The sequence below is a fragment of the Rousettus aegyptiacus genome, unplaced genomic scaffold, assembly GCF_014176215.1.
Source record: "Rousettus aegyptiacus isolate mRouAeg1 unplaced genomic scaffold, mRouAeg1.p scaffold_m13_p_2, whole genome shotgun sequence".
NCBI lineage: Eukaryota > Metazoa > Chordata > Mammalia > Chiroptera > Pteropodidae > Rousettus > Rousettus aegyptiacus.
In genome coordinates this window covers 5,698,290-5,721,793 of record NW_023416295.1, presented here as the reverse complement: position 1 = coordinate 5,721,793, position 23,504 = coordinate 5,698,290, and the positions used below count along the sequence as shown (strand labels likewise).

General features: G+C 46.0%; 1 protein-coding gene across 2 annotated transcripts in view; it reads left to right on the top strand.

Moving 5' to 3' along the window:
* PSMD1 (proteasome 26S subunit, non-ATPase 1) overlaps window positions 1–10,338 on the top strand; it is an 81,135-nt gene extending 70,797 nt beyond the window's left edge. For both annotated transcript variants that reach the window (XM_016134691.2, XM_016134692.2), the window contains 2 exons: window positions 8,461–8,616; window positions 10,130–10,338. In XM_016134691.2, coding sequence (XP_015990177.1) covers window positions 8,461–8,607 — 147 coding nt within the window. In that variant the 3' untranslated portion in view covers window positions 8,608–8,616; window positions 10,130–10,338. The remainder of the gene's footprint in view (window positions 1–8,460; window positions 8,617–10,129) is intronic.
* Window positions 10,339–23,504: the final 13,166 nt, after the last annotated feature.

The window sequence follows — 23,504 nt, the reverse complement described above, 5'->3', positions numbered from 1 at the left end:
AATTACAAAACAAGCAAAGAAAAATATGGCTCATATACAGAGAAAAAAGCAATTAATAGAAACTTTTTGAGGAAACCTACTTGTTGGAATTAATAGGCAGACTAAATCAACTATTTAAAATATGTTTAAAGAACTAAAGGAAAGTATGAGAATGAGGTTTCAACAAGTCATGAGTATCACTAAAAAGATAGAACTTATAAAAAATAATCAAATAGACATTCTTGAGTTGAAAATAGAGTAAACGAAATGAAAAATTGATTAGAGGCGTTCAGTAGCTTATTTGAGCAGACATGAGCAAACTTGAAGATAGGTCATTTGAGGAACAACCCTAAAAAAAGGATGAAGAAAAATGAACAGCCTCAGAGACACGTGGAACACTGTCAAGCATCCCAGCATTCACAGAGTGAGATAAATGAGATCCTAATAAAGGAAAAGAATAGAAGGATATTTGAAGAAATAATGGCTGAAAACTTCCCATATTTTACGAATAAAAATGTACATATCCAAGATGTTCAACGAATCCAAGGGTCATTGATTAACATTTAGACACATCAGAATCAAAGTGTTGAAAGACAAGAAGGGAATCTTGAGAGCAGCAAGAGAGAAACGATTCATCATGTACCAGGACCCTCGATAAGATCAACAGCTGATTTGCCGTCAGAAACCGTGGAGGCCAGAAAGCAGTAGATGACATTCAAAGTGCTGAAAGACTCTCCAACCAAGAATTCTGTAGCCAACAAAATTATCCTTTAAAAATGAAGACGAAATTAAGACATCCCCAAATGAAAACTAAGAGAATTTGTCACTAGCCAACCTGCTATACAAGAAATATGAAAGTGAACCCTTCAGGCTAAAACGAAAGGGCACCACTGTACAGTAACTTGAATCCACATGAAAAAATAAAGAGCACTGGTATATATAACTGTACAGATAAATATAAAAGATAATGTAAATGTGTTTTTGTTTGTAGTTCTTTTTTCTCCTAACAGATTTAAAAGACGACTGTATAAAGCAATTATAAATTGGTGCTGATGTGTACACACTGCATAAAAATGTAATTTGCATTCCAGTGTGTCTTGGTTCTGGCTGCTATAGCAAATTGCCACCTACTATTTAAGACTGGGTGCCTTAAACAGCAAGCATTTATTTCTCATGGTTCTAGAAGATTGAAATACAAGATCGGGGTGCCAGTATAATCAGGTTTCGAGTAAAGGCCCTCACCCTAGTTTACATGTAGCCCTCTTCCTCACATGACAGAGAGCGGAGAGAGAGGAAGCAAGTTCTCTTCACGTCTGTTCTTATAAGGCAGGGACCCCAACCGCTGGTCTCAGACCAGCACTGTTAGGAACCAGGCCGCACAGCGGGAGGTGAGTGGCAGGCAGTTGAGCAAAGAAGCTTCATCGTATTTGCAGCCGCTCCCCAGTGCTACCGTCACTGTCTCAGCTCCACCCCGGATCCTCAGGCATTAGATTCTCATAGGAGCACCAGCCTCGTTGTGAACGGCACGTGCGAGGGATCCAGGCGGCGATGCTGGCGCTGGGGAGCGGATGCAAAGACAGGTTAACATTAGCAGCGAGGTTTGACTAACAGAGACCGTAATAAATCAGTTGCTTGCAGACTCATATCAAAACACTATCAGCGTGAGTGCCAAGTGGCAATCCATATCTGGTGGCAGCCTTTATGTGGCAAGTTGTACAGTTGCATCTGGTGGGAGGCCTTAAGTCAGAATCCGACACTCATTTTAGTCCGCAGGCCCACATACTCGTCACAGTCACAGTTTAGTAAGCCCACAGCTAACCCTAGCCAAAATGGGTAAAAAACAGACGTCCCTGGAAGGCTTCTTTGAAAGTGGGAAAGACCCGACGATGAGACAGTGGAAGACGCTGAGACTGCCAACAAAGAGCTGCATTTAAAAGAAGATATCAGGAGTCCTGCTGAAATGACTGGTTCATGGCAACAGGTGATGCACTTCCCCAAGCCCAGTTTGTATAATATGTGACCACTGGCTATCCAGCAAAGCCATGAAACCTTCACAACGCTTCACCACATGGAGACCAAGCACCCTGCGTTAAAATACAAGCCTTTGAAGTTTTTTCAAAAAATAAAAACCTGAACATGAAGAACAGAAGCAATGATTGAAGGCCACCACTTCATCATAGGCGGCTGCACTGAGAGCATCATTCTTAGTGGCTGCTTTGCTAAAGCTAGGAAGCCCTTTACTGTTGGTGAAGAGTTGATCTCGCCCACTGCTAAGGACATTTGTCATGAACTTTCAGTAGGGGCTGCAGTTCAGAAGGTGGCACGTGTTCCTCTTTCGGCTAGCGCCATAACTAGATGAATGATAAAATAGAAGACATTGTTAGAGAGGATTAATGAGTCACCATGGTTTGCAATCCAGGTTGATGAATCTGCTGATGTCGACAGCAAGGCAACAATGCTTGTTTTTATACGCTCTGTTTTTCAGGATGATGTGCATGAGGATATGTTATGAGCACTTTTGTTGCCAGCCAACTGCACAGCTGCAGAATTCTTCAAGTCTTTGCATGATTGCATATCAGGAAAACTTAATTGGTCATTTTGTGTCAGTACACGCATGGACAGAGCGTCTGCCGTGACCGGATGGCTTTCTGGTTTCACTACAGGGGTCAAAGAGGTCACTTCTGAATCTGAGTCTACACACTGTGTCATCCATAGAGAAATGCTGGCTAGCCGAAAAATGTCACCTGAATATAACGTTTTGCAGGATGTGATTAAAATTATCAAGCACATTAAAGTGCATGCCCTAAACTCACATCTGCTCGTGCAGCTCTGTGGGGAGATGGACGCAGAGCACACACGTCTTTTATACGCAGAACTAAGGAGGCTTTCTAAACTGATCACTGGCCAGAGTTTTTGAGTGATGAGAGCCTTTCCAGAGATTTCTTTTAGAAAAACAGTCACCACTGGCCCCACACTTCAAGGTCGCAAAACTTGCTTAATCGTGTGACATATTCAACCTGCTTAACCAACGCAATCTGTCACGTCAGGGAAGGACAGTTGTGTTCTAGTCAGCGGATAAAGCAGCTGCATTCAAAGCCAACTTGGAATTATGAGGGCGACAAGTGAACATTGGGACTTTTGACATGTTTCAAACATTAGCAGAGATTTTAAAAGAGACTGAGCCTGGGCCTTTCTCCCAACTGGTGCATGATCACCTAGCTCAGCTTTCAAAAGAGTTTGAGCACTACTTCCCAAGCACAAAAGACCCCCAAACTGGGAAGGGATGAATCCACCACCCATTTATGAATAAGCCAGGTGAACCGACTTTGTCCATGCTAGAAGAGGATCAGCTGCTTGAGATCACAAATGACGGTGGCCTTAAAAATATGTTCGAGGCAACTTCAGATCTCCATACATTCTGGATTAAAGTCAAGGCGGAATATCCTGAGATTGCCACAAAAGCACTGAAAAGCCTGCTTGCATTTCCAGTACCCTGTCTTTGTGAAGCAGGGTTTTCTGCAGTGACAGCAACTAAAATGAGATTACAGAGTAGGCTGGACTAAGCAACACACATCGGGTGTCACTGTCTCCCATCGCCCTTAAAAGGGACCGTCTAGTTGCAGGAAAACAAGGCTCCCTGCATTACGGTGAGTTGTGAAATTATTTCATTATATATTACAGTGTAACGATAACAATAGAAATAAAGTGCATAATAAATGTAATGCACTTGAATCATCCTGAAACCATCACCACCCGCCTGCCCCCAGTCCATGGAAAAAGTGTCTTCCATGAAACCTGTCCCCGGGACTGCTGCGTGAGGGCACTAATTCTGTTCATGAGGGCTTCACCCTCATGACCTAATTGCCTCCTAAATCCTACCTCCTAATAATACCTCTTTAGGGGTTATTATTGTAACATAAATTAGAGGAAGACACATTCAGTCCATAACACAGTAACACAAAGGAGTCGGAAAACAGCTATATTGGAGTGAAGTTTTTTACACTATTGAAATTAAGTTGCTGTTTTTCAAATTAGATTAAGATGTTAATTGTAACCCCTAAGGCAACCACTAAGAAAATAACTCAAAAAATCGACTAAAAGAAACAAGAGGGAATTAAAATAGTACACTGGAAAAGAAAATATAATAATTATAAACATATGCACCTAATAACAGAGCCCCGAAATACATGAAGCAAACAATTGTGAGAAATAGACAATAATAGTTGGAGGCTTCAGTACCCCAGTTTCAATAACAAAATAACTAGGCAGAAAAAGACTTGAATAGTAATGTAAACCAACTAAACAAGTCTCAGTAACTTTAAGGGAATTGAAGTCAAACTTTATTCTCCAACCACAGTGGAATGAAATTAGCAATATCAGAAGGAAAGGTGGGGAAATCACAAACGTGTGGAAAGAAACAGCACTTCTAAATAACCAGTGGGTCAAGGAAGAATTCACATGGAGTATTAGAAAATTTTTTGAGGGGAATGAAAACGAAAACAACATGCCAAAACTTACGGGATTCTGCGAATGCGGTGCTAGGAGGGGAATGTGGAGCTGCAAACGCCTATATTTTAAAAGATATTAAATAAATAAGACCTCAAAAAATGACGGCCTCCACCTTAACAAACTAGAAGTGCAAAGTAAACCAAAATTCAACAAAAAGATTAGAGCAGAAATTAATTACCTAGAGAATAGGAAAACAATAGGGAAAATCAACAAAACCAAAAGCTGATTCTTTTAAAAGATCAACAAAATTGACAAACTTTTACCTAAACTGAGCAAGCAAAAAGGAAAGAAGATGGAAGGAGGGAGGGAAGGACGGATGGATATGTGGAGCACAAGATTTTCAGGGAAGTGCAACTCCTCTGGCACACTGCCTGACTCACTCGCTGAGGCAAGTGTTAATCTGATAGTAAACCAGGCAAAGGTCTCACAAGAAAGAAAACTACAGACCAATAATCAATGTTCATGGACTGGAAGGTTTGATATTATTAAGATGGCAGTACTCCCCAATTTGATCTACAGATTCAGCATAGTCCTTAACAAAATCCCAGCTGACTTCACAGAAATTAGCCAGCTGATCCTCAAATTCATATGGAAACACAGGGGACCCAGAATAGCCAAAACAATTTTGAAAAAAGAACGAAGTTGGAAGAACAGCACTTCTTAATTTCAAAACTTATAAAGCTACAGTAATCAAGACTGTGTGGCACTGGTATAAGAATACACATATAGATCAGTGGGATGAAGTTGAGAGTCCAGAAATAAACCCATGCATTTATAGTCAGTTGATTTTTGGCAAGAATGCTAAGACCATTCAATGAGGATGGCCAAGAAACGGTGCTGGAACAACCGGATATTCACCTGCAAAAGAATTAAGTTGGACCCCCTACCTCATATATATAAAAATTAACTGCAAATGGATCAGACTTAAATGTAAGAGCTAAAACTATAAAACCTTTAGAAAATAACATACATGTGTAAAAACTTTGTGACCTGGAATCAGCTGGCGTTTTCTTATATATGACATCTAAGGCACAAGCAGGAAAAAAAAAAAAAGATAAACTATCAAATTAAAAATGTCTGTGTTTGCAAAAGTCACATACTCCCAAAAAAGTGAAAAAGGTAATCTACAGAATAGGAGAAAATATTTCCAAATCATATATCTGATCAGAGGCATATCCAAAATACATTTTAAAAACTCATATAACTCAACAAAAGACAACCTATTTTTAGAATGGGCGAAGGATTTTTAATAGACCCTTCTCCAAAGAAGTTATACAAATAGCCAATAAACACACGAAAAGATGCTCCACCTCATTGGTCATTAGGGGAATGTAAATCAAAACCACAAGGAGATACTACATCCTAGGATGGCTGTAATCAAAGAGAACCGATAGATTTGTAGATTAAAGTTGGCACAGATGTTGGAAGTTGGTACTATACCCCTTGTATAGTACCATGGGAATGGAAACTGTTTCAGATTCTGTAGAAGCCAGATGGCAGTTCATCAAAAAGTTAAGTGTAGACCTATCATCATATGACCCAGCAGCTCCACTCCTAGGTATATATATACCCAAGAGAATGGAAACTATGTCCACATCAAACTTGTACACTTGTATTTATATCAACTTTATACATGATAGTTGAAAAGTTAAAAACAAATGTTTATAAACTGGTAAGTGGATAAACAAAGTGTAATGCGTGCAATGGAATGTTGTTCAGCCAAAAAAAGAAAGAAAGCACTAATACATGCTACATGTGTGAACCTTGACAACATTATGCTAAGTGGAAAACGCCACACACAAAAGGCCACATACTGTATGATTCCGTTTATATTACGTGTCTGGAACAGGCACATCCTTACAGGCTGAAGATACATTTGGTTGCCAGGGAATGGGAGTAGGGGCAGTGGAGAATGACTGTTAATGGACGCAGGGTTTCTTTTAGATTGATGAATGTGTTCTCGAATTAGACAGTGGAAGTGGTCACACAACTTTGAATATAAAAAACTACTGAACCGTGTACTTTAAAAGAATTCGTTATATGAATTGTATCTCAAAGAAAAAAGACAAGGTTGCCTCTGTGTGTACGCAGTGAAGAAAGGGGCGCCCCCTCACTCGCTCCCATGTCCTCACTGGCAGCGTCACTGGACCCTCGCTCAGATACTGCATTTGAAAAAGGCAACCATAGTTTTGAAAATGGATAGCATTCCCACTCTGCCTTCTGTACATCTTAAAAGATGTCTTAAAGAGATGTGGAGTGCTTGGCGACAGGAAATGTTCCGTAGCCTGTGTCTTCAGTTGTCGCTGGCCTGCTCAGAAAACAATGTCATATGTCTTATTCTCTGTTTAGAGATTATGGACTTGCTAACTTACAAGAAAGATATTAATAAGCCTAAACCATGCAGCTAGGAAAAGCTCTTTCCGTATGTTGATTATATTACAGGATTTGAGTTGGATTATTTCCTTCTACCTAAGCATGAAATAGGTCAGTTATAACCTGGAGCCGTATGTTTCCAAAATGTGGGAAGTCCTTTTGTGAACATGGGTGTTTTCTTCGGTTTTGTAGAAGATTCATTTCCATTTGGTCCTTTAAAAGGCGCAAGTAAACTGTTAGGCCATAGAGGATTAGGACACTGGCCAAATACTCTAACTGTTCTTGGGTGAATCTTGGTAGTAAAGGCAAGGTCCATTCATAAAATGGCTCCCCTTCAAGAAAAGCAAAACTCTTTAAGGGAAGGAGTTCTAGATTAATGCGTATGGATATGTGTGTGTTGACAGAAGGAAAGTAGTTAGAAATTCACGAAGGCGCACCGGGTTTACGGCGTGGCAGGGCAGAGTTCTGATGAGTACAAAATCAGATTAGGTTGAACTGCGGAGATGCTTATACACATGTGAACCATTTAACTAATGTTCTTGGGCTTCTTTTCCTTTCCAGTAATGTGCCTCGGTAGAAATATGTTTTTTCCAGATGTGCCCTGCCACTATTGATTGATTTAATTACAGAAGCAACTTTCCATTTCCTATAACACAGGCAAGCAAATAGAATAAGATTAGCACACCAGAGATGGGTGACTCGTTCAGCGTTTGAATTTGCCTTCTGCTAATATGTTTGGGAGAGGGCTTAATAGGATTGCTGTGTCTGCATTGTCTTACATCACAGGGATTTGTAGATTAAAGTGAAAAATCTCTGATATCTATGTTCTTGCCGTCATTCTGAAATTGCTGGAGAAAAAATTGACTTTTCCTTTATAGATTGTCTTTTGCATCCAAAATTATGGCTTTCTTACAAATAATAAAGTGTCTATTAGACTAGTGTGCTTTGCAAACTTTAATGTGCATACAAGTCACCTGGACATCCTGTTAAAAATGCAGATTCCGTAAATCTAGGATAGGGCCAGGTTTTCTGCATTTCTAACAAGCTCCCAGGTGGTCATGATGCTGTGGTCCATGACCACACATTGAGTAGCAAAGCGTAGTACTCAATATGATATGAGAACAGCGTATTTGGACAGCAAACACTCTCCCTGCAATCAGATTGAGGGTAGTACTGGAAAACACTGTTCTTAAACTGGGATGCATCATCCAAATAGAACAGTACCTAACACCCAGAGCCACTTGGTTAAGTTTGGAAATACTCTTCAGAGATTACGGTTACCTTTATCTTTCATAAGGCACATTGACATTGCTTTCCTCATTCAGGCCTCAGACTAGCCTTAAAAACTAGATCGGGATGATCTTAGCCCCTTCTTACAGGTGAACAGTCTGGTTAGGTCACCAGTGTAGTGTCACGCAGGTACAGATGCCCAGGCTTCCTGACTCTCACCTAGTCCAGTGTAGTTCTGTCCCAGTTCTTTGCTTCCACGTCATGCAGGTGGTTTAAGGCGTCATTTAACAAATAACGCGCTCCAGGTTCTGGAGTAACTGGAACGTGAGCGAAGCTTGTGGCACTTCATCCCCTGCTCTGTGTTGACAGCTCTCCATTGGAGGCATCATCATCCTGAAGGATACCAGCGAAGACATCGAAGAGCTGGTAGAACCTGTGGCAGCCCATGGCCCAAAAATCGAAGAGGAGGAACAAGAGCCAGAACCCCCAGAACCATTCGAGTATATCGATGATTAAGGACCAGAGGTGTGTGTGGAACAAAGTCGGACGTAAAGGGAAATCTCTGCCAGCGCTTCACAGATGCTTCACACAGTTGTTTGGTGTAGGAACACTGTCTCGCTTTTCCCTTGCTTCTGTGCGTGATCCCTGCTCACCTGAAGGGTATTAAAACTCTCCCTTTTTTTGACCTTTTCGTGCAATCATAACCACCAGCTACCCTTCCTTTCTTCCTCGGCTCTCTCCCCTATAGTGTGCCACCAGTACTATTCAAAGTATCTGGTCTGCACACCGTTTCCCTGAGTCCATGAGGAGGGAGAGAGCTCGCCCCAGGACATGAATCTGCTCGGTGCTGCTTTTATCAAAAAAGCCTCGCTTCCCCCTCTCCCCAGAAGTTGACAGTCGGCTCAGCGATGGAGTCGATTTACGTTTTGATACAAGCTCCTTGTTGTGGATAGTTCATGGACCAGCTCTGGTCCGTAGATTATACTTTGCGTAGCACAGGTCTAGGCTTTTCACTGATTCTTATCTCTCCCTTTCCTTTGGCAATAATTTTGGCACTAAAAGCCTTACATTCATTTATTCAGTGAAGCTATGGAACATCTAATGTGTATAAGAAACAGTGCTTATAGGTACTTTGGGGTCAGTTACACTATAACCTAAAGCTTTGTTCGCTTGAAAAAGATGGTTATTGTGCCAGCGTTCTAACATTGTTGCAAGGGGATCTTTAGATTCAAAAGATTGGAATAATCTAATTTAACAAAATTGTCATACTTCCCGTATTTTTTGAATGGTCATTACATATTTGAAGATGCATATAAAATGTATAATCAAGATTCTCTTAATTCCACCCTAGTACAAATACATCATCAGACAAATAAGAATTTATTCAACTCTAAAGAAAATAAAAACAGGATCATTTATTACATTATCACAAAAGAAGAATACATTTAAATGTCAGGTTGCAAATCTAGCACCATGAATGTTGTACGCTGACTAGCAATGAGTGGAAGCTTTTGCAGCAATGTCAGAGATAATATTAAGACAGAAACCTTGCCAGCAGTAGGAAAATATATTCAAACCTCAAAGACAATTTGGACCTTAGAGAGATTTATACTAACTCACTGCCATCTGAACTTGATCTTGAAAATTCTCTTTCAGCCCTTGATGGTTTCCTAAGTTCACCGAGCTTGCACCTGGCAGTGTAAATACCATGAGCACACTCATCCCTCCGCAGAACTGACTCACGTTAGCCCCCTTCAGCCTTTCGCACTGTCTTGCTGAAAACCCCTGACTACATCCTCAAGGCAGTTAACTACGAGATGGCTTAGAAGCTTTTAGTTGGAGATTTGGTTTTCAAAGGGATATTCAGTCCAATAGAAGTGTGAAAAATAACCTATCCGAGCACAAACTTGCATATTGGGATTCCATAAGCAAAGTTAGGGGCTAGTTTTAGATTTAAACAGCTAGTAGTTTTAAAGAAAAATAAAGAATGTTTTTAAAATAAAGAAAGACCCTATGTTCCCTTCCCTCCCGCCCCCAGGATGTCCTTGCTCATCTGAGGAAGAGGGCCCAGGCTGGCACTGCAGACGCCGTGAGGAAGGCCGTGCCGACACCTGTCCACCGCATGAACCATCGCATCCGTGCCGACCTGAAGAGCCCTGTCCTCGATTCTCTGCTTGAAGAGAAGGTGTATGACTAGTGTGCTCTTTCACAGAACTCGGTTTTCAAATAAATATATTAAAATCTCCAGATGGACAAGAACTTTTTATTTATTTGTTTTTCAGCCTGGATTTTAAAGAAATGAGTCTAATACCCTTTCCCTTCCCCCGCCCGCCACCATAAAATGCCTAAACCCAAAGAGCTAAATCCTTGATTGCTGGGATGAATATGCATGGCTTTCATATTGATGATAAAGTTAGACTGTTTTATAGAGTATTTAAAAAGTAATGGAAAACATAAGAAAAAAAATGAGAAAGAAAAAAATCAACCCTGGTTCATCACTCCAAGAATTCTTTTCATTTTTCTTAATGGTATCGACGGTGTGGGGTCCCATCACTCGGTGAAGTCTCTTTAATGAACCTAGGGAAATGGAGTCTGTTTAGACAGTTTGGAAGCTTTTTTTTTTTTTTCCCCAATAAGTTTTGCTTATCATTTCCTGCTTTTGACCTTGTTAAAGACAATACGTATAAATTAATTTCATTTAGCCACAGAATCTGATAATGTACCTTTTTTTTATTTCTCCTTTTTTCATAATTTTTTAATTAAGGTATAATTTAAATGTAATAAATTTTGAAGTATATACAATTTGATGCGTTTTGACAAGTGCAAGTTTGATTTTTATATTAACAACCCTTGGATGCTGGCCTTTCGAAATAAGCCGGCTGGGTTGTTATTCTGACAACTACCCCTTGTGTTCCCAGCACATGAAACCAACCTCTCTGATTTACTGGATGTGGCAATAAGCAAGATCTGGGGGTTGTGTAAGGTTTCTGTGTCTCGGCCTTCGATCGTGTAAAATTAAAGTAGGCAATTTCTAACGTTTATACATGAACGGTTCCTTGTTCCACCCTTTACTCTTTCACTTCTTAATTTAGGATCTAGCCTTAAGAGTCTGAAAAAACAAAAACCATTAGAGAAAATAAACTGCTGGATAGATCAATGCTAACACATTCATCTACCACAGCTTTGTTGTTAGGTCCCGGTGTTAAGGTTACTGATCCCAGAGGACGGCTCGACTCTGGTTAATTTTATTGTATCCCCTCCTTTATAAATTCCTTGTTTCCTCAATATCAGATGATCTCATTTCCTAAACTCTCATTAGCTATATCCTTCCTGTTCAATCTTAGCATCATTTGCATTTCAGACAGAGTCGTCTCTAACATTTCCTTTAATATATGAAATGTTTAAAGAACAGAAGTCCCTCAATGATGTCACTGTCCAAAATTGAGTAGTCTGGGAGAGGTGGTAACAGCCACTGGCCTCGGGCCAACGTTACTGAATTCCTTCCAAAAATAATAGACTGAATTTCAGGGAGCAGTCAGGGCTAGTTCCTGGTGGGCAACACAATTTAGAATTTGTATCTTCTAAAATCCTGAGGTTCTACCTTTAAAAAATGCAAGCTACAAAATAAAGTAAAATGGACACTTGGATCAGATTATGGTGAAACTATGTTTTTCTGATGGTTTTTATCCCTAGGAGTTTTCCTAGGGTATGCATAGCATAGAGAACTTAAGGAGCAAAGAAATCAATAGAACTGGATGAAATAAAATCATGTATGAAGACAGGGTAGGAGCCAGAATTTACACATTCGATAGAAAAAACAAGGGAGAATGGCAGCAGTTACTACCAAATAATGTCACTGAGATGCCCAGATGGGAGGAAATTGATTTCTTGGACTGGACCTAAACCTGGAATCCAGCCTTTCTCCCTATCTGCAGATAAGTGGTTTGGGCTCTAACTTTTTTTTTTTTAGCATTTTTTTTTTTAGCCAGCTTTTTTTTAAATTAGTTTTTTAAGTATACAGTACATCGGTTAGATGTTTATACAGTTTATGAGGTGGTCACATTGATAACCTTCCCCCTAACCCCGCACACAGCCATTACCTTACTACTGTCTGAGTTCCCCACGCCGTGCTTCCCATCCCCGAGACCCTCTATCGACCACTAACTAACCTGTACTACTTTAGCCCTTCACCGCCCTCCCTCTGGCTGTCACCCGATTGTCCTCTATTGGCAAGTCTTTCCCTCCTGTCTATGACCTCCTTTTCGTTTAAAAGACGCAATAAATATTTGTATTTGAGCCTTTCTTTGTGCAGGGATTCTTGGGCTCTTTGACAGGTCCCACTCCCTCGGACTGCTTTTTAACCCTTAGCCTTCTCAGAATTTGGCCTTTGGTCTTCTCAGTCTGCTCACCCTCCAAGCAATTTCATGCATCCCATACCGTCATTCACTGTCCTTGTGCTGGTGACTCCCGACCCACACTCCTCACAATCCCTCATCTGAGCTCCTGGCATGCACCTCCAGCCATTCACTAGGCATCCCCATTTGGGCTGCATCGCGGGCACTTACAAAGCACATCCAGCCGCCTCTACTTCTCCTTGAGGCTAATGAGAACACCTCCATCGGGCGGTCCACACCAGAAACCCAGGCTTTGCCCTTGACTCGATGTTTAGCCTCTCAAATACCTCTGCAGTCCATCCACCCCTTTCCTCCATTGTTTACTGCCCCTAGTGCAAGCACTTGTCTATCTGCCTCTAGCCTTGGCCCGCTTTAATCCATTCTCCAAAACCAATCTTTTAAAATGGAAATCAGTCTCCTGCTTAAAATCAGCTCTGTGGTTCTTCGTGGAATAACGCCCAAATACGTTGTACGAAGCTATTGCAAGGCTTCAGTTGCTGCTCGCCTCTACAGCCTCCCATCTCACCACTCCGAGTCACACTCAGATCTACTCGCATTTCCTCCAAAAATTCAGGCTTGCCATCGCCTCCTGGCCTTTGCACATGTCATTCATTCTCTCTGCCTGAAGCACCTTCCTCTTCACCCTACCCTCTCTCTCCAGGTCTTTAGGTCTCAGTTCATAGAGACTTCCTCCGAGAAACTCTCCCCAGTGTCTCCTACCAGAGCTGGACTAGGTCTTCCTGCTTTCCCTGCACTCAGTAGGTCCCCCCACCCCCGCCGTTTTATCTTCCGTCGCCCCATTGACTTGCCTATCTTCCTTCTCATTGGTCTCACTCAGCATTATCACTCTAGCACATGATATGTGACCACATCTTCATTGACTACCTAGATTGTCAAGAATGGTGAGAGCCACGACTGGGCTCTAAGAGAACAGCTGGGACAGAGTCCCCGAGCACGGACGAGGCAATGAATTTATCTGCCTTGGAGCCGCCTTCTCCAGAGGCCCGATGTCTTTTTATTCATCTCCTGCAGCACAGTGACTAAATGCGCCTGCTAAGGACTGTTCACTAATGTAGGCATTCACTGCGTTTTATTTGACCCCTAATGGTATGGCCCTGATCTCTCATTTACACTTGATATTCGACAGAGTCATTTTTTACAGTTGTATTTTCAGTTCATCTTTTCATCAAGCTGGTCTCTGGCTGATTTTCCGGGCTCGTTTGATCCCAACGGGCAACAAACGAATGGCCAAGAGGCATTTCTTTGCCTATCCTGCATCCATGCTCTGCTGCAAGTTGGTCTTCCTCCATGTGCCTCGGCCAGTATACCTTTCCGGAGAGGGACTGTTGACAGGAGCAGTATTTTCAAATCCAGCACAGCCCACTGTCGGGCATTTTTCATCTCTTTGCTGGGATCTGTACAGTTTCTTTGGTGTGAGCACTCGGTTTTCCAAATCGGTGAGTTATTTATTTACAATAAAATCGCATCCGGGAGATAATTGCGTTCAAAGATCTTGAGCATTATTACCCAGAGCTGGGAGTTGGCAAAGAGTCGAATGGTGAGTTTCCCATCAAGCCGTATGCCCATGACCTGGTGTGAGTGGCTTCTGACTCTTGTGCCATGATCTTCTCTCAGAAGCCCTGATTCATGCCGTAAAGATTTAAGAAGTTTACAAATGTCCAAGGCTTTCCACTTCTGTGGGGGATGACTAGCCTCTCCAAAATAAGAGGGGGTGACGGGTCCCTAAGCAAGTTCCTTTCTTTGTTTCTGGAGGAGAAGCTTGGTGGGGATGTGGACTTACACCTCAATGCCACCTCCAGCAGTCAGTCTCCTCCGAGCAGCCCTCGGGCAAGGTGTGACCCTTGCTTGGCAAGGTGACTCCCCATTCTCCAGTGGATCCGATTTTCATTTCCCAGCCAGTCTCTAACAGCAAGCCCCAAATTATCCCCCAAGGTTTCTGTCAAAGCGTTTGATAAATAATCTATTGGTTTCAGATTAAATCATTGCTTTAGCTTGAGGAGGCTGGTGATGCCCTTGATCCTGACTTTTTTTCCTCCATGGCATTTATTACGTTCGTTTATTGTCTGTCTCCCACTATTAGCATCTAAACTTCATGGGGAGAAGGGGTTTGTTTCTGATGACTTGTATTCCTAGTGCCTAGAGCAGTTCCTGGCTCATTGTAGGCGCTCAGTAAGTATTAAATGGACCAATGGAAGGATGGACAGACAGGTGGCCAGATAGATGGGTGGACAGATAATAAGTAGTGCCAAACATAAATTAGCTCCTGTGTGCTAGGCACTGTTTACCACTTTATTCACATTACCATTTTTAATCCTCACAATCTATAGTGAAGTAAATATTTCTACCCCCATTTTACAGAAAATGAGGCTTAGAAAAGATAAGGGCACACGGTAACCCAGATCCATCTGACTACAAAACCTGTTTCTTTTGTCTTTGTTTTTGCTTTTGCTTCTAGTTTAGCCATTACAGCAGTGATTCAGGAGCCCTGGAGCCCCACTCAGAAATCCAGCACGTTTATCTGCTGGCACCTGGATGATTCTGACACAGATGGCCCTGAAACCACACTGGGAAACACTGTCCTACGCAAAGTGGCCTCCAGAAGCCCTGAGTCCCCGGGCTCTTTAGATGGGGCGTGGACACAGGGAAAGCGAGGAGCCCAGCACCCCTCCGACGGCACGGCCATCAGCAAAAGCCCTCCTCAGAAGAAGGAAGTCTCAGGACCAATAGAGGGTGAACATACTTGGAGACAGAATGTATTTCCCAAAGGAGAGGTGCCCAGAAATGAAATCGATGTCGGGAAGTGGGAGTGCCATTCTGCCGTGGCCCCTCGGACAGGTCTGCCTGTAGCAGACGTGACGCATGGCACCAGGCCGGCCGGGCTCCCTGTCTCCAGGCCCTCCTGCACGCAGCGCGGCAATTGCTGTTCACCATCGAAAAGGACTTTGGATGTGTCGAACTCTGGCCACAGCCCATTTTTTGTGAGATGTTTCTTGCCGTCTTTCCCAGAGCCCAGTGATTGGCACACTGAGGAGCCAAGAGGTTAGGAGAGCCAGCAGGGCCAGCCGTGACGTGCCACTCATGCTGGGAGGCACCCCGCCTGGCCCCCCAGCCTGAGCTCTGCAACCTACAGTGACCCAGGGAAATGGGTGCAGGTCGCATTACCCAAGCAGACGGTGCGTGTGAGTAGACGCCATCTGGTCAGTCTTGCATCTCCAGGCCTCAGGCCGTCCCCACAGTGGCCCGAACGGGGATGCTTCAGCCTCTCCTCTGCCTGTGCTCTAAGGGGAACTGTGTCAACTCAGGTGAGTGGCACCTCAGCCAGCAGCAAGCGGAAGGCAAGAGGGCCACCATCCCAGGTCAAGCAAGGAGCAGGCCAGATGCCTGCTGGAACCATCAAAGCAGAGACCCAGGAAAAAACAATTCTGTTTTTCTTAAAATAATTGGATCAACGTATATTTGTAATTTAAATAATCTTTGCGGGGGGAGGGGAGGGGGAAATGAAAAAGTTGTTAGACTTCCTTATATTTATTTTGTGGCTTAAAAATGTATTTTTAATGTGGCCAAGGAGTCTTGATAGGTCCCAGTCCAGCCCCAAGCGAGGACACACAACCTGTGCTCAGCCCCTCAACATTGTCAAACCGCTGGTTCAAGACGTCAGCTCTGGCCACGAAGCTGACACGAATAAGGAAAATGGATGAGCGCCGCGTCTGACGGGGAAGCCAACGGGACCACCCAAACTGGGAAATCAGATTTGGAGACGACCAGATTTAGCTCATACTTTGATACCATATTCAAGAAGACCTAAGAAGCACGTTTCTTCACCCATTCTCTAGTGAACTTCTGAAACGTTTGCAGCCCAGCCACTATTTGCATTCCTTTTGGTAACTGATGTCTGCACCTCTGTTTCTCCTTGAGGACGCTGGTGACCTCCCCAGCTTAGCCCAGATGTGAATTAGGACCCTCCGTCCACAGGCCAGGGCCACAGGTTCAGGAAAGAGCACATGGCCCAGGTCAGGCCAATAGGAGCCAGCGAGACCTAATTCTGGGACATCTGTTCCGGCTTCTGAAAACCACTCCCTCTTCCATGCTGACGTGGCCTCCCGCTGAGCCTTCCACCACGTGGAGCCTGAATCTGTCACCAACCCAGAGAACCCGAGCTAAGAGGCAGACCCAAATGGCATCTCGCGAGCCCTGAATCCAGCTGTGCCTCTGCCTCCAGACTATGAAGCTGCATGAGCAGTAAGTTATTCTCTTTGCTTAAGCAAAACGTGAACTGCTTGGAGCTGAATTCAGCATTTGATACCAAAAGAGTACTTCCAGAGGAGCCACCGAGGAGGGGTGTTAGGGGTTGATTATGTCCCCCCAAAATTCGTATGTTGAAGTCCTAACCTCCAGCATGTCAGAAGATGACTGTATATGGAGAAAGGGCCTTTCGAGTGGTAGCTAAGTTAAAATGCAGTCGTATGAGTGGGAGCTCATCCAATATGACTGGTGTCCTTTCAACGAGAGGAGATTAAGACACAGCCAACACACAGAGCAAGGGACAACCACGTGGGAACACAGGGAAAAGCCGGCTGTCTGCAAACCGACCCTGCCCGCGCCTTGAATTTGGACTTCCAGCCTCTAGAACTGCAATAAAGTACATTTCTGTCGTGTGGGTCCCAAAGTCTGTGGTCTTTTGTTACGGCAATTAATAAATTGCTTTCCTTTTATTTCTATTACAGTTAGGACATTATAATGGTTATTTGTAAGTCGAGTGGGTAAGTAGGCTATAGTATCTGAGAATTTTATTTTAGAACAGGAAAGAAAATATAAAACATGTTAATAAAAGGGGTGTCTAATAAGGTAGAGACTCAGCACCCAGGGCGGCCAGGCAGCCTCAGCATGAGCCCCTCGGGGCCCTCCCTGCCTGCTCCTCCCAGCAGGCCTGGCCTCTCGGCCTTGCTGCTCACAGCCCCTACCCTATAAGGCCATGTGAGAGCTGAGCAGGCAGAGAAAATGAATGGGCTCCCCTAGCTGGCGCCTGCAGCCCTCAGGGTTCCTGGAAGGGAGTAAGTGGAGGCCTCCGAGGGCCTCCCGGGAGAGGACCCCTCCCACAGCTTGGGCTCCACTGTGCCACCCCCTCCCCTGTCCCCAGGAGTGCCTGATTAGAGGCTTGGGAGCAAGTTAGAGTTAGACTTTCAAGTGCAAGTGAGGAACATTGCCTGGCCACAGCCTCTGTTCCCTCCCTCTAGACAGGCACACACACATTTACACAGCACAGAGGGTTCTGGAGCATGTGAGTCAGAACAGACCAGAGCCCAGGGCTCCCGAGGACAGGAGGAGGGCCGGAGAGGGAAAATTGTCCCTCGTCTTTGCTTTTCCCTCAGACCCGTGTTCTGGGTTTGGCACTGGTCAGGGGAGATGGCAAACGGCCTGGCTGGGTGGCTGGGTGGCCACGGCTGGCCTGGTCTGAGACCTGGCCTTTGCAAAGACCCAGACAGCTTAGACGCGAAAGGCTCAAGGTCCAAACCAAGGCCCAGACACTGTGGGAGCAGGGCCACCATGTGCGCCACCATCCAGAGGACCCCTAGATGCGGCGGGTCAGCCAGCAGCCCCACCTTCCCCGAGGACCACGGCCAGCCTCCTGATACTCCCAGGACCCCTCTCAAGGCTCCACCTCTTAGGCCCATCACTGGACGCCTTCACCCCGTTCTCCCAAACCAGTTTCAGCACCGGAAGTGCTACTCGGCAGATGCGTGTGGCTCATCCAGGCAGATGTCAGCGGCCCCTCTGCCTCAGCCCCCAGCGACCGGGCATTCTTGCGGATTTTCACCCCGTGTCCATCTATAAAGAGAACTCGGTGTCCCCACCCAAGAAGCCCCCCACAGGGAATGGTGCGAGGGGCTCTGAGAAGCTATATATTAGTGCGAATTAGATTTGACCACACGTCTTTGAACAGCCAAAGTGATAGCAGTTTGAATAAGACGGACATTTATTTCCTTCTGTTCATCAGATCTGCAGGTAGGTATGCAGGGCCGGCCTGGTACCTTCGTTGTCAGCGACCCATGCTGACTCTATCGGATCGCTTTTTTCTTGGATCTTCTCAAAGCAGGGGCTGTGAATACTCATGGGAGGGGGTCACTTAACTGTATTTACCAGAACTATTTGAGCCTGGACAAGATGCTGCTTATACTGCAGGCTACACCAACATGTCTGCCTGCTTCAGCACCTCCCCCCAGATCCTGGCCAGCTCTCCTGGGACCTGGTCCAGGCTTAGAGTCAAAGGAGAACCAGGCCACTCCCCTGCCTTACAGTGGGAGAGAAGAAGGGGTCGCAGAGCTGGAAGCTGGGGCTTGTATCTGCGATCCTCCTCTCTTCCTGCGGGGATGAAACCAGCTCTGCCCTCCAGGATGCCAGTGCCAATTGAAGACTCTTCTTTGCAACATTCTCAACAAAGGAGATTCCCCAGTCCTCCCCACTCAGAGTTGTTTTAGAAAGCTAAGGTCAGGGTGCAGCCTCCTCAGGAAGGACTGGAATCAGACATGGGGTCCCCAGACTCTAGGGAGGACCCTCCCACCCACTGATCTGGGCTCACATGGTCCAGGCCGCGCACCAGCGAGAACTGACTTTCAGGCCGGGTCCCATACAGAGCCTAGAAAAGAGACATGTGCGCAACTGAGGTCCGTTTCTGGGGTCCTGCTCCCCGGTTCTGTCTTGGTGGGGGGGGGGGGCAGGTTCCACCTCTGACTTCCCTGCGATGGGAGCCAACAGAGTCCTTTGGCTTAAGCTGTTTTGAGAGGGCTTCTGTTACTGGCCCCGGAGGAGTTCCGGTCTGACTTTGTAAGAAGCTGAGGCCGGGAGTGAACCAGCAGGGCCCCCCACGAAAGGGAGGGAGCTTGCAGTGAGAGCCTGCAAGGAAGGAAGGGGGCGGGCGGCCCGCGCGGCTGTGCCCGAGGCCATTCCGAAGTCTTCGCCCCGACTTCCTCTCCAGGGTCGCGGCAGGGCACGGGGAGGGGGAGAGGGGGGGCGGGGAGGCGGTGTCCGGGGGCTGCGGTGGCCTGGGGGTCAGTGATGGCCGGGAAACAGCGGTGCCCGAGCCGCCGGGTGGGGACCATCTCTCCGCTCCAGAGCGCGTGTGATTTCTGGGAACCGGTCCGCGCTCCGACCGCTGCGCTGGCACCGCCGGGGTCCGGGTTCCTGGAAGTGACGCCCCGCGACAGGCGGGGCTGCGCCTGGGGCCAGGTGGCAGCCGACCTTCCGCCCCGGCGGGGCCGGCCCGGACTGGGGTGGTGGCTGCTGCCTTAAGACCCTCCCCGAGACCCCCGGTTCGTCCCGATTTGGGGTCGCTGGGTGGAAACTCCGCCCGGCCTCGTTCCTTCTTGGGGCGGCGGCGGCCACCAGCGCCACCGGGCCCCCGCGCCCGCCGGGCGCGCAGCGTCTGGGCGGCTTCCTCGGGCGGCGCGGCCCGCTGCTCGTGCTGAGAGATTTATCCCCCGCGGGGCGCCAGGCCCGGGGCGGGGGTGCGAGGGGGAGACAGGCGGGGCGTTGGGGGAGAGGCGGGAGGGGGGAGGGAGGCTCGCTCCCGCGCCCGCCCAGAGCCCCCTCTCTCCGGCAGGTCCTGCCTGGGGGCCCCAGAGGCTCCCGGGCTCTCCCGCAGACCCTCAGTCCAGCGGGTCCCACACCAGAGCATCAGCCTCCCTCCCCGCCCCATCGCCCAGATTGCTGCGCCCACTCCCAGGCTTTCCGACTCAGCGGGTCTCAGGTCTCGGAGGGGCTGAGGATGCGCTTTTCCCAGGTGCCAGGTGATGCTGCTGCGGCAGCTCTAGGGACCACACTTGGAAAGCCAGCGGGCCAGGCCTTCCAAATTCTCTCCTCACCGCCCGCAGGTTCACTTTTGGCTTCCTGTGTGTCAGGAGAACAAAGCTTCATCCCAACGCGCAGAAAGTCAACATCTTACCGTCGACCTCAGGTTCAGCAGATCAGGCTCTTGGGTCATTCTCTATTGGTGGGGAGAAGGGTACAAGGGGAGATTTAATGGTGCTATGTGGACCTTTAGCGTCATGAACTATTATTCTTATTAAGATTAATCCAACTATTTATTTAGTAGCCCAGTTATCACTTTGTCACATACACGCCCCTCTCTAGTCCACATGTAGATCCCACCATGAATGCAATAAATGATATTGTGAAGTCGGTTTGGGACACGTAGGCCCAGTGTTTAGTCTCAGACAACAGTGAGAGGCCAGGACATGCTTAGTGGTCCCACCCGGACCGTTTCATCCAAAACACAGGGACGGCCACATAACTCAAGACGTTCTACGTGTGCCATGTTGGCTGGTCCTCCAGGTGTGTAGACCCACCAGGAAACCATCCAAATTCAATCACTTTAGTACCCACTCATCCATTTGAGGCCAGCGTACCACCTTCTGTGCTCCCATCACATGGCCTGCATTGTGCCTTTTTAAACTTGCTTAGAAATTAGCGATATTCCTCACTAAAAAAAAACAAAAACAGAAACAAAAAAAACCCTTGAGTCTGTCGCTAAGAACACCACTGATGAGCACCGCTGATCTCTCACGAAGGTGTACTTGTTTTGAAACGATCTTGGATCCAGATTTGCTAGTCTGGAAGTCCATTTTAAGGCCTGGGTCTTTTTGTCAACTTCGCCCAGGCCATAGACCTACTGGAAGCTGGGCCATGACTCACATCCCTGGGACAGAGCAAAGAGAGGACAGCACTCAAGGCCAAGATGAAACTCTGGTCTCCCCCACTTTCAGGCCTCCTTGGTTTCCTGCTCTGCTGACAGCTCCTTCCTTCCAAGAAATCAAGCAGCCCGTGGGAGACACTAAAACACAGCTCCTCCACCTCTGTTGTAGACTCTGGGCCAGGAAGACAGATGGATCTGAATCCCCCATACATCGTGAGCTTTGGGCAATAACCAAATTGTAACTTTCCTGGAAGGAATGTTTTTTTTTTTTTTTTGCAGAAGCAGCGTCTAGCAGCAGTTTATCTTTTGATCCATGCCTGGCACTTCGGTATGTTCCTTGTCCAACCCGCTGATTAAATCCAGGCCCTGTGCTTACTCAGAGACACGCCGTTGGTCTGAACTCCTCCTGCCACAGCTCCGGGACAGCTCAGTCCAGCTGGCTGCTAGGTTTGTCCGAGCGGGTCAGCCTTACAGAGCTTAATTTAGGTGGCTTCGCCTCACCTAACTCAGGGGGTGCCATTTACCAGCTCCTTCTCTTGGGGGATGGTGTTACACCCTCTTCCTCTGCTTGTGGTCTCAGCTCTTTGCCCGTCAGTAGAGACAGGGGCCAGGCAGTTGCCTGTTACAGCTGCAAAGATGAATTCATTCAAGAGCTATGTAGCATACCACAGAGATGCATGGCCTCCCACCCCGAAGGTGGTCAAGAGCTGCGGCCCACAGAGGGCTGTTGGCTGCAGAAGACTCAGATTTGTCCCTCCCTGAAAGAAGAGCTGTTAGTCCCTTCAATGTCCAGCACATGGCTGGTTTGCTCCCCTGAAATGTTCTGTGTACTCCAAGAATTGAATTTGGTGTCGTTTTTCCCAAGGGCAATATCTTGATAATCCTAGAATTTGAATGATGGATTTATGTGGATTCATTAAATGATTCTCTACTTTTGCACACGTTCAATTTTTTTCATTATTAAATATTTTAGAAAGTCATCTTGGGCCTACTGGCAGTTTGAGGAAAATGAAGTGGTCAAACAAGGACATCCCATTTAGGGCCAATGGGATGCTTTGGCAAGACCTAAGAAACAGGAAGGTTAGGCAGCTGGTTCAGTGCTCTGAACTCATGGAACATAGGCAGCAGGATCAATTAGGGTACCGCCCAAACAAAGCTTCAGCTCTAAGCAGTTTTGCCTTTGTGACAGAAGTATTCTTTGTACTCACACCAGGTTAAATAGGTTAACGATCTTGAGTGGGCAGTGAGTCTTATCTAAGTCATGCAATGAAGGGCAGTTCTTTTTGGTAAGCCACTTCTCAGAACACAAAAGGGTATGGGGATTTAACTGTCACTGTTTTCTGGGAGCATAGGGCTCAGGTAAACACTGTTAATTTGTAAAATCCTGAAAGTGTTCTCCACCTCACAGATGTTGTATGAGAACGCAATAAAATAACCTACGTAATTCACTTTGCACAATGATCGGAATGCAGAGTCGCAATACTTAGCAAATATAAATCCAGGATAATATTATGTAACGTATGCACAATAAAATAAAGCAATACTTGGGATATACTTACACTAAAAACTTACCTGAAATTAAAATTTAACTGTGTGCCTTGTATTTTGTCCAGGAATCCCTGGCACACAGTGAGTTGACAATAAATGTTAACTTTTATTACTATGAACAGGGAAATTATTTTCGATACATATTACTTGGACACGGTGTCTCTTCCAGCTAAATACAGCTTTTCTCTGAAGACAATCTCAGATCTCAAAAGAGCACTGGCGGGGCTGGGGGCTAAGGAGATGGTGGCCACAGACCATCTCAGGACTCTTCAAGGGCAGGCTCACCTTCCTTCTCCATGCCCTGTCTCCTGTCTCTGGCCTTGGCCGTCTCCACCTTGTTGCAAGCATGGAGATGGAAGGACGGTAGCCCCCACCACCGAGCCGCAATGTCTAAAAAGGAAGCATTTTCCCCCCATCTCTAGCCACATCCCCAGCCAAGAGTTGGGAAGGTGTTTGTTCGTTGCTGGTGAACTTCAGTTCCAAAGCACCACGTGCAAGAAGAAGGATTTCCGTTATTTAAAAAAAAAAAAAAAAAAAATCTCAAGTAGGGAAAATAAAAATTTCTCTAAAATCCCTGAAAACTGCTGCAGTGGGGTGGAATCCTGGCGCCTGGGGCTTTAAGGCAGATCTTTCCCGCAGACACTACACTGACTGTAACCTTCTCGTGCGGGGTCCGCTTTCCCTGTGACACGAGCCCCTTGAGGTCGGGGGCTGAGGCTGCCTCGGGCTCATCCGCAGAGCCAGGAACAGCGACAGGCGCA